General features: G+C 35.0%; 1 protein-coding gene across 5 annotated transcripts in view; it reads left to right on the forward strand.

The window, feature by feature from the left end:
- LOC106458864 overlaps window positions 1-11,429 on the forward strand; it is a 76,637-nt gene that overhangs the window by 18,666 nt on the left and 46,542 nt on the right. For all 5 annotated transcript variants that reach the window (XR_002610451.1, XR_002610450.1, XM_022385217.1 and 2 more), the window contains exons 7-8: window positions 3,602-3,689; window positions 5,035-5,187. Coding sequence is in view for 3 of the 5 variants with exons in the window: in XM_022385217.1 (XP_022240925.1) it covers window positions 3,602-3,689; window positions 5,035-5,187 (241 nt within the window). In the remaining 2 variants the exon portion in view is untranslated. The remainder of the gene's footprint in view (window positions 1-3,601; window positions 3,690-5,034; window positions 5,188-11,429) is intronic.

The raw sequence follows: 11,429 nt of genomic DNA on the forward strand, positions 1-11,429 counted from the left end.
GAAACACCCAAAAGTAGCAGGAAGAAAATGGAATCCAGAAGTTGTCCTGGCCGAGCCAATCTCCTGACATGAACCCATTGAAAACCTCTAGGCCATACTCGACCGGCAAGTCAAGAAACAACCAAAAAAACCAACTTCAAAGAGCGATCTACTCCAAGTTTTGAAGCAAGAGTGGGTGAAAATCCCACAATCTAAAATTGACGAGATGATTCTCGCGATTCCACAAAGGATCAACGAACTCCATGAAGAGAAAGGAAGATCTACTAGATATTAATTAAATTATAAATATATCAGTTCACGTGAATATGACTGAAAAGGTGGTGACTATTTACTTGTGACCACACTGTGTACGTATACCTCTTTCCAGGCCTATAACACACACTGTTGAGATGGGGTGCTCCACAAGACCTCTAGTAGGTTCACCTCACAATATATTGCATCATAATTATGTCGTTCTAGACTGTATTTCCTCATGGAATATCATGAGAAAAGCAGAAGGGGATTGCTGCCCATCCCTGCCATTCCTTTGATTGAATAAATGAGGAACAGTTTTTGGTGTAGCATTTCTTCAGACTCCCCATCACATTTTCCCTCTCCTTCTGCAAGTGCAGTACATACAGTAGTCCTAACCAGTTTCTAGCTGCTGGGGTGATGGACCATGGAGGCTTCCTCCTGAATGTGCTCAATCCCATTCATTAGAGAGTAGGGTGGTGGTGTTCTGCTGGTGTTAATGGTGTAGATCCTCCTACTGACTCATAAACTGGAGTAGATCCACCAAAATGCAGTTCAGCACTCTGGTTGAGACCCATCATCTTACCACTACCCAGATGTCAGTTCCTGGACTGTAGGTTTTGGATTAGAGCTGGGCCAGCCAACATAAGTCCTCATGTATGTGTTGGTTGGTAGCCCTCATCCTACTATGGACACGATGTTCTAGTTGGTTGGGGTACCCCTGGCTTACCTCCTCCATCAATCTGAGACTTAGGTGTTCAGTATTCAAGAAGCTGGACTGGCTGATAGGTATTCTGGTTGGCTGGGGTATCCCCAGAATACCACCTGCAGGTTGTGACTTATAAGTTCTGGTATTGCATGGAGATGGACCAGGAACTAGAAGTATGTTTGATTTTGGATCTGAGTGAACCACCCATGGGCACTTCCCTGCTTACCATCACTCAGATGCCGGGTTCCTGAGTGGCTGGTGTTGGTTGAGGATTTGAATCCATGTGCTCTGTCTAGACAGGCAGGATGGAACATTCTTGCCTCCGTTTCGATTTAGGTGAAGACCGTAGGGACCCTCCTTCTGTTGTGGACCAAAAGATAAATACCCAATGCCATCTGGTTTTGGATTGGAGTTGACCCAACAAGTATTGTCTGATGTGCCCTAGCCATTCTACCCTATGGGGGCACATCTGTTTCATTTTCCCCACCATTATTATATTTTGTTGGAAACCCTCCATCCTGCCATCTACTGGATGTCAATTTCTGGATTTTTGTGTTGTGTGTTTTGCTGGACCAACCAACATATATACATTATTGGATGTGCTCCAACTAATTTCCACCCATTTAGATGACACTTACTACCTGGTACAGATGTGGTGTGGTCTCCTACAGGTGTGTTCCTCTCTCAAAAGAGGTCGCAGTCCTAAGACCTTCTTTGAATACTTTCCAAAGGGTGCTCATCTAGGTAACTTTTGCACAGTCCCTCCATTTTTTCATTGTGGGATTCTAGCTGTTATGTGAGAGGGGGTAAGATAGTGGATCAGAAGTTAATATTTTCAAACACTGAAAATATATTTCCAATAGGTACTTACTTCCTCTTACCCTCCCTTCACATTTCTGGTACTTCTTTTGTGCCTAATCTCAAAGTGAAGATTAGACTGAAAACTGTAGAGGGAGTAACTTGCATCAGGAGATTGTTGTTGCACATTTATTTGTGAGAGTTGCTGTATGCTTAATTACATGCAAAGATGCAGGAGAACCACGTTAAATGTGGGGTAGGTGGGAGTTTCAAGGATAGTACTGAGGAAAAACGTTTGCACATATAGGGGCAGCACTGAACTGAACTATCAGACATATATTTTCAGTGTAGGAAAATATTAATTTATACAAAATCATCCTGATAGCTCTCCTCTGAAATCTCTCCAGTAAGTCTATCTTTCCTTAGATAAGGAAACTAAAACTGCACAAATTATTTCAAGTGTGGCTTAACAAGTGTTCTGTATAAAGAGATGATTACCACTTTATACCTATAAATAAACTTAATTGTATTAGCTTTACTAATAGCAATGGAGAACTTCCTTGATGGTTTGAGTGACCTATTTACTACTGTACCAAGATCACATACTTCAGATATGTTCTTGAGTGGGCATTAAACATACATTGCATTGATGTTTGCTTACACTGTGGAGACCCTTTGCATGATTAGTTTTAAAAGCAAAGTTTTAAGTGAGTAGAAATACAGCATAGATTAATCTGGTGTCATGGCTTGTTATGTGAATTCTTCTTGGACTATTAATTTCAAAAACAAATTCTCGCATTACTAGCAAAAAAGGATATTTAATTGGACAGTTATGCAATAAAAATGAAACAGATCATCTTTGTTATTCTTTCACAGTTGAAAAGAGTCCTCAAACTCGTGGAAAATGAGTTAAAAAATTTCAGTACTATAAGCCCTAGCTGTGTTTAAGTCATGCTCCAGTGAAGAAGTCCTGAAATTCCAATTTTAAAAATCCCTGATTTAAAATAATTGGCTTAAGTAAAAAATATACCAATAAAGTTTGATTATCAGAATGAGGTTTATGTTTTGTGGCAGCCAGTGTGAATCTCGTGCTTTGCAATACCAGAGACTTAATTTATGCGTAGAGGAACTTGGATTTCTAGATACTTGAGGATAGTTCATGAAAAAAATTGTGGAATTTTCTTTTGTAAAGTCTGCATGAATCCTGCACTAATATGTGTTGTTTTTACATTTTGTAGTTTTTAGTCTATCTTGATAAAAACCTTGCAAGAATGTAAAATTATATCAGTTTTGACACTAAATTTTTTGACAGCTTATTTTAGGCGCAAGTGAAATTAGCAGTGTTAACTTGACATTTTTAATTACAGTCCTTGTAAATTCCCAAATATTTAATTTTCATGTACTTGAAAGCCCAGATGTAAATTGCCCATGTAATTTTACGTAAAATTTACTAGATTAACTTTTTTCTCTGAAATATCAATGAAATTACATTGATCAGTCAGTACATCGTTTCCAAATAATGAATTATTAATCAAAAAAGTATTGTTTTTAGATGATTTTCAGGTCTTAATACCATCTTAATTATATGTGAAGTGTGAAATTTTAAATTTACTTGATGTATTTATATTATGCTTGTTTGTCAACGGGACAGGATTCATAAAATAGATAATTTTGTTTCAGATATAGCATAAGTTCCTATTATTAACATCTTAAAAAATTAATTTTTTTACTAAACCAAATCGATATTTTGAGTTGGAAACAAACATTAGTAACAACTTTTGTCTTCTAATGCTGTTTATACAGTGTTCCTTTGTATATTGACAAACTATACTTGTAGTTTTAATCTTTTTATTATACTTTTAGATTATCCAGAGAGTCCTTTACTGGGCAAGAAAATACGGTTTTCTCCCACTGTGATGAATTTCAGTCTCTTGGTGTGACTAGTTCAGAAGTAAGTTTCTGCTCATTATGCAAAAAAATAAATAAATAAAATGTTGACTTGTATAGTTATTTTCATTTACAAAGTACAGATAAACAGATCAACCACTCAATCTGTGCTGTTGTTTATCAGTGATTAATTGATGTTCCCTTGTTATATGATTATGATGTCGTAGCTGAAATAGCTAATAGATTAGCAATGTGATCTAACATAATCTTGGAAGAGTTTTTTTCATTCAGTAATGAAAAATAATGATTTTTGTCTTTCACCTTAAGAATAAGCAAATACAACTGCATTTTTTTCTAATTAGTTATGCACCAAATGTTTTATTGGTCACAGAAAAAATAAAATAATTTTGTGTCTTAAGTTTTGCTATTCGATATTTTTGAACCATATAAAAATGTTTGTAATTTGAAATATAATGTGCAGTTTAAATAAATGTTTTTTCAATGTTGGTAGAATCACTATGAACTGCTTTGGAAATTTTAAGAATTAAAATTACTTTTACTGAACACTGTCTGGCTTGATATTTAAATAGGCATGTGCTTTAAACTATTGGTGAAATTATCCTTAAAGAAGTACAGGCCTTATAATCTATTGAGTATCAAGTTTTCTCCACATTAACATTATACATTAAGAAATAAAAATAAATTTATATAAATTTGCTATTTAATCTAATTTAATCTTGAAGTGTTTTCTTTTTATTACAATAATGAAAAATACTTATTTTATCTTCCACCTTTAAAGTGAGCAAATACATCCATATTTTTTAAACTGTTAACTCACCAAAATGCTTGTGAAACCTTTATTTTGTTAGTTACACAGGGTCTCTGATAATATAAAAGTCACACAAAAGAATTTAAACAAAAATACTTTAAATATTCCAATTAATCCCATTAATTACTGTTTGGATTTTCTATTTCTCTTACATAGAAAATGAATGATTTCACCTATTAAATTTCTTTTGGTTAATTATTTACACCGAGTGTTCTAACAGGCAAAAACCAAGTTACTTAATATGATGCAATGTGTATACCCCACCATTAATGAACTGTATACAAGAAATATGAGGATTAATGCCCATTTGCAGTTTTATTTTTTGTTATTTTTGCAAATATATCATAATATTTTACTTTTTTTTCAGTTTCAGGATCTTTAATTATTAAAATTGCAAAAGTTAAAATATAAAACGTTTTCTACAAATTAAAAAACATCATCAGTAAACAGCCATCAGTGATCATACAGTCAACTAACACTCTTCATATATGTAACTGGAATGCATTGTTCTTTCTAGTTGTGCTTGATAATTATTATATGGTGTAAGCAACTAACGTGGTATATTTATCCTTTATTACAGCATAGTTCCTGCCATACGTCTCACCGCAGTTCCTGGTCAAACTTCCAAGAATGTGACAGCCTTGAAAAGAATTTAGAACAACAATCATCAGCAGTGAAAAGTTCTGGAGATTTTCAGTACTTGCAGCGTTTAAGGGAAGAAACACAGCTTGAGGTGAGGCATAATGTCACAAGTATGTTTTACTGTGCAACAGTAATTTAAAATTGAGTAGTGTTGAAATAGAACAAACTTCAAATAACGATTATGTGTAGTGAAAATTTCTGAAGACATTCACTACTTCAACGTTTAACTCACATATGTCCGTCTGTATAGTAAGGACATGGGAGTTTGGCATTTTGTACCACTGTGAAGAAATGATGTTACTCTTCAAACTTTTAAGTTTTACGTTTCTGATAAGTGATGAAATATTTAAATCCTGTGTATTTTTGTATTTGATTATAGATCTTAAAAATAAATCTGCCAAGAGAAGAAGATTTTTATCTATAAATGGTAATGAAAGAGTTAACTATATTACAGAATCCAATAGTTTTTGAATTAAATCACAGAACAGCTGAATGTTAGATTTGAAATTATAGGAAAATAAAAAGTTTTATCATAACTTATAACTTTTTTTTTTGCTTATAACTTGACATTTCAGTACTATTAAAAATTTTGATAATACTTGATTATTTAATGTAAGCTTGTGACTGAAATGTAGGCAATAAAAAGTGGAGGAGGTATAATCCAAGAAACCCAATAACCAGAATGCTCTCACAATGTTTGTGCTGATGGTTGGCATTTGCAAATTTTCCAAAAAAAAAATATTTAGACAGAAATATTTTGCATAGAATTTTTTCTTTAAAGATAACCTGAATATTTCCTTGGTGAATCTCTAACATCAATACAACCACATTGTCACAATCTTGTTTGTTTTTCAAAATATGCAGTAATCTTCCATTGACCCAGGCCCGGCATGGCCAGGTGGTTAGGGCGCTCGACTTGCAGTCTGCGGGTCGTGGGTTCGATTCCCTGTCACACCAAACATGCTCACCCTTTCAGCCGTGGGGGGCTTTATAATGTGACAGTCAATCCCACTATTCGTTGGTAAAAGAGTAGCCCAAGAGTTGGCGGTGGGTGGTGATGACTAGCTGCCTTCCCTCTAGCTTTACACTGCTAAATTAGGGACAGCTAGCGCAGATAGGCCTCGTGTAGCTATGCGCAAAATTCAAAACAAACTAACTTCCATTGACCCACTCACTATTGGCAGGTCAATATGTGCATGTCATGACTTGTTAGAGAGTAACATTCCAAACTTAATTGAACTGTTATATTATCATGATGTACAAATAAATGTGGCATTAAAACGTACTTCTTTAATCAAATCTTAATATTATATAAGTTTCAAGTTCTTAATTTTATAAGGAAATATTTTGAAAAATCCTCAGTCTTAACTTAATATGAGAATTGTAACATTTGCTCTCTAGGTATCCCCTCTTCTGTAATTTATTTACCACCTCTCTGAAAAGTAGAGGACTTAACATCAATTACTCATATTAATATTTTTAACACTCAGGCAAAACATAATTTTTATGGCCTTTAATCTTATTTGGTTACAGAGCCATAAAAGAGAGAGAAAATCAGACCCATCTTGCAATGCTCACCTGTCACATCCTCTCTTTCACAATTTGCCAATAGTTCTCTCTGATGTTTAACATTATATTATTTATAACCAATAGAAAGCCAATGATTTAATCTATCAAATGACGTAATATATATATATATATATATACATTGTTTTCTATATAGAGGATTGTCTATTTAGCTTCCAATTGAAACTTTATTTCCATGGGAAGCACATCAGTGAGCTTAGCTGAGTTTTTAACGGCTCTTATCGCATAGTTAGAAAGCCAGAAAAATTATGATAGTTATCAGATATTATCTGCTTTTTATGTTTTATTATTCCGTTTTCTTATGTTCATTATTTAATTAAATACAAAATTATTTAGTGTAGTAGTACCATTGATATAAAAATGTATGGTTAAGTTTCATCCCACAGCAAAAAAAAAAAAGAAGATCCAGGTAAGTATTATATTTCTTGTTTTTCATGTGTATTCTTTGTTTATTATTATAAAATAACTAACATTTAAAAATTAGAAATCTATTACATTAGATAAGGTTAGATTAGATAAGAGAAAAAAACAACAACATTTTTCATGAGATACACTCATAAGCAGCTCATGAGTAGCCCGTGTCATGTGTAATTTAATAGGATAATGTGAGTTACACATTTGTCAAGGGAGTTACAACTTGTGTGATTGGATTATTAGTTAGACATGGTTTAAAGGGTAATAAACAAAATTTAACTAGAAAAAGATGTATACTGTTATGAGATTTAAGCTATTTAGGATAAACAAATGTAGTTTCATGTTACAATTTGAAGTCATTCTAGAAAGGAAAAAGATGGTAATTTAGATTTATTTTATATTTTTTGTGGTGGTTGCAAGGTCGATCAAACTGACCAACCTCTTATAGAATTAAGGTAGAGAAAATATAAACTTTTACAGAAAAAACGTTTGAAATTTATTTAGGAGTTTCTAGAGATTATGCAAATGAAATTGGACAATTTTGAGATGAAGAAAAGTTTTTTGAATCTTGACATAAAATTCACTTTGTACTTGGAGCAGTCAGCACTTTTGACTCCATGTATTCATGGAGAAATTGTTAGTGAAAATACTTCATTAAAAATTCTGAGTTTTTGTCTATAAAAGACTTAATGATTACTAAAAGCTTGCAAAATTTTGTAAAGATACACAGAACATATTAGAAGTTATAGTATTCAAACTATGAAGGTCAATTTGGAGTCACAAACTCGGCCTATTCGACTAAGTGAGAGAGTTAATCTCTTGTAAATCAAATGAATAAAACAGTAATAATCAATAACAGTAAAAATGATTTTATTTAAAATATATCCCAGTTGCAATTAGAAATAATTAAGTAGCCAGTTAACTAATTTTTGTATGTTTATTGTTTGAAAGGAGAAATATAAAAATAACATTTGATAAATAAGGTTTTGAGTCATCGGAATATTTTGTCAATGCGTATCATTCACACTGAACTTTTATGAGTTTATCTATTGTCTTTTTACCCCCGTGGACCACCAGTAAGTCTACTGATTTATAATACTAAAAATATGGGTTTCAATACTCGTGGTGGGCACAGCATGGATAATCCATTATATAGCTTTGTGCGTAATCATAAAAAACTGTTGTCTTCTCATCCAAGGAAATTTCTGTACCTTTAAAACAACTATAATTTAACATGTAAACACTTTCAAGAATGAAATGAACATCAAAATAAAATATCAAAAATTCCCAGCTTCTTGGTTTGTTCCCATGTCATCAAACTTCCATTTCATGCTATTGGGAAATGCTACAGGAGCTCCAACTAGCAACTTTCCTGAAACCATAAAATTCTACTTAAACAACTTTATTTACTGTAGTATGACATGAAAAGTAAAAGTTTAATTATTGCTCTAGTCCAGGGGTTGGCAACCTGCTGCTTGTGAGCCACATGCAACTCTTGGCCTATCTGCTGTGTCCCTAAGAGGGGTTATCGAACACCCTGATTTTAGTATTGTAAATCTGAAGACTTGCCGCTGTCCCACCGGGGGGACCTTTTTTGTAGGTTTGACAATTAAGGCATATTGCAGCTCTCAAAATGTTTTGGTCTGAGACATAGTTAAAAAAAAGGCTCTTCTTCTTTGAAGGGTTGTCAACCCCTACTCTAGTCTATCATATTTGAACTTTCTCTATAGCTGTTTCCAAAGTTGCATTTCATTGGTAAATGAACATCTTGATGTGTCACCATAAGAGTGGTAACCAAGGCATGAACACAAGGGAAACTCTTGAATATCAAGAAATGGATATTATATTATTAACATGTAATAATTTCTGAACAGATTTAAAACTATTTTTTGGGATGGGCAAAAAAAAAAGAAAATTCCAAGATGATAACTCACCTCCTTACACAGTTTAGCTGTCTTCCTTACTTGTCTGCCAGAGAGATTTTCATGCCACTAGCCTTGAGGCAACTCCCACCTAATTTCTCGTGTCTTTGTCCTTGTCATTTCTCCTTTCCTGGTACCACAAGATGTTTCTTTCCCTGTCCTCTCCACTCTGTTCCTTTTTGTTCTCCTCACACAATTCCTATGCCTGCCTGAGACCTTAGTGAGATTTTACACGATCTCACGCTTGCCCCATTGGAGTCCTTGTTTTCCTACCCTTTGCACCATCTTTTTTGTTATAACTTGTTTCCTCCTCCTTCTCACCTGCGATAACCATTGCTTAGATGTCTATCTTATAGGTACTTCTCCCACTCCCTCCACTACACTTATATACTTCTCTCCCCGAACTTATCCTTCCTTCCTCAGACTGACCACTTGTGACATTGACTGTACTTCTCTCCTACCTCCTTTCCTTCTACCTCACACTTATTGGACTGTTTGGACCCAGATCAGCTCCTGTGTCCTGTTTAGCTCTTCAATGTGCCTTATTACAACCTATACCTTTCAGAGTCCCTGTCTTCATCTATCCCTACCTTGGGACTCCTCTTTTTACAAGGACCTCTACACATACTGGATGGGTCCATTGATTTGTTCTGTTGGTATGTTCATCTTGGGATGTGGATACTCACTGACTATTTCACATTTCTTTGAATTCAATTTCTCACCATTTTCATTCTCTTATATCTCTTCTTCATGGGGCTTAGGACAAACTCCATCAGGTGGATATGTGGACATTCTCCACACATTCATCTCCTCCTCTAAACCTTCTGGCTGTTTTATCTCCTGATGGTTTTGGCTTCCACAAGTCATCATTCTTCAGTCTCCTCTTTTTCAATTCATAGGATCTGAAGAAGTGGCTGGTGTTGCCTTTCAGAATATACTTACCCAAAATCTACATCAAGCCAGGATAACAGAAAGCACTCATTCCATCTGCCCTGGCTCTATGTGTGTGCCCTCTGTGAGAATTAGTGTTCTACAAGACCACTTGAGGTATCCTCGTTGTATGTATGTATATATATATATATATATATATATATATTCACTTAATTGTTTGATCTAAACTGTACTTATTTCATGGGCTGTCATGGAAAAAGCCAACACCAGAGAAGTTTTCTGCCCACTTCTCTGACTTGCAATTACTGGCTTTTAAAAATAGGGTTTTGCAGCCATCCATTTCACTGTCTCCAGTAAAAAAGCTGGGGCTACACAAAGGAGGTACAATGTAGTAAGAAATAGGGTGGTGGTCATCTCTCTTATAAGTCATGTCTCTTGTGCTCTCCTCCTGCAGCCAGAAACTGTTCAGTAGAGTCAAGGTGAGCACACACCATATGTATCCAAACTGCAAAACTATGATGCCCTACTCTTGCAGCTGAAGTACATCCTGTAGAATCTAACCATAGAATTGAGGCAAGCACACACTATTAGAGGCCATATTGTATCACTTGTGTGCCCTCCTCCTGCAGCTGGAGGCTCCCATAAAGTCTGATGGTAGAATTGAGGTGTGCATACATTCTATACAAATCCTTACTACATAACTGATGTGACTTCCTCCCATAGCTGGAGTCTGATGGTAGAGTTGAGGTGAGCACACAAGGTACTGTCTGAATGCACCCAAACCACACTAAAGATAATGACTATCTGACACATGTGTGCAAATGCTTGGATGGTTCTCTTCTCATTCTGCCCTCCCCTGCAATATGTGGGACTTTTTTTTCCTCTTCCTCCTTTCTGAGACAAGAGTATCAGCAACTCCACTAATTCAACGTTGGATTCTAGCTAAACTATGTCAAGAGGTGAGGTATCATTTTGAAAGTTAACATTTTCTTTACCTGAAAATGTATTTCTGATAGGTACTCACCTCTGCAATATTCCCACTCATACTCCCCATTTTCAGTGCACCTTTATTGGACATGGAGGTGTGTTGCACTCGTATTGGTGAAGGGTTTTTGTCACATGATGACATCATCATGCAACAGCACAATTCACATGAAATTAGGTTGCCTCAAGGCTAGTGGCATGGAAATCTCACTGGCAGGCTCACTGAGGAAGATAGCTAAACTGTGTGCAGAAGTGTGTATCTATCGGAAATACATTTTCAGGTTAACTCTTTCAGCATGGGCTCTGTCCCTGGGACCGACCTTGTAACCATTTTGTGCGTGTTATAGTTTTAATGCTATAACTAAGAATACAGAAGTTACAATGATGCAACTCACGTGCTCTCATGTTAATGTACCAAATAACATAAAACTGGCTTTTGGTCTTTACAAAGTAACTTGTCTTGGCTGTGTTTTAGTAGACCAGTATTTTGTACAATATAGTTGCATTTCAATTATTATACATTATATATGTATAT

This window comes from Limulus polyphemus, unplaced genomic scaffold, assembly GCF_000517525.1.
Source record: "Limulus polyphemus unplaced genomic scaffold, Limulus_polyphemus-2.1.2 Scaffold525, whole genome shotgun sequence".
NCBI classification, from domain to species: Eukaryota; Metazoa; Arthropoda; class Merostomata; order Xiphosura; family Limulidae; genus Limulus; species Limulus polyphemus.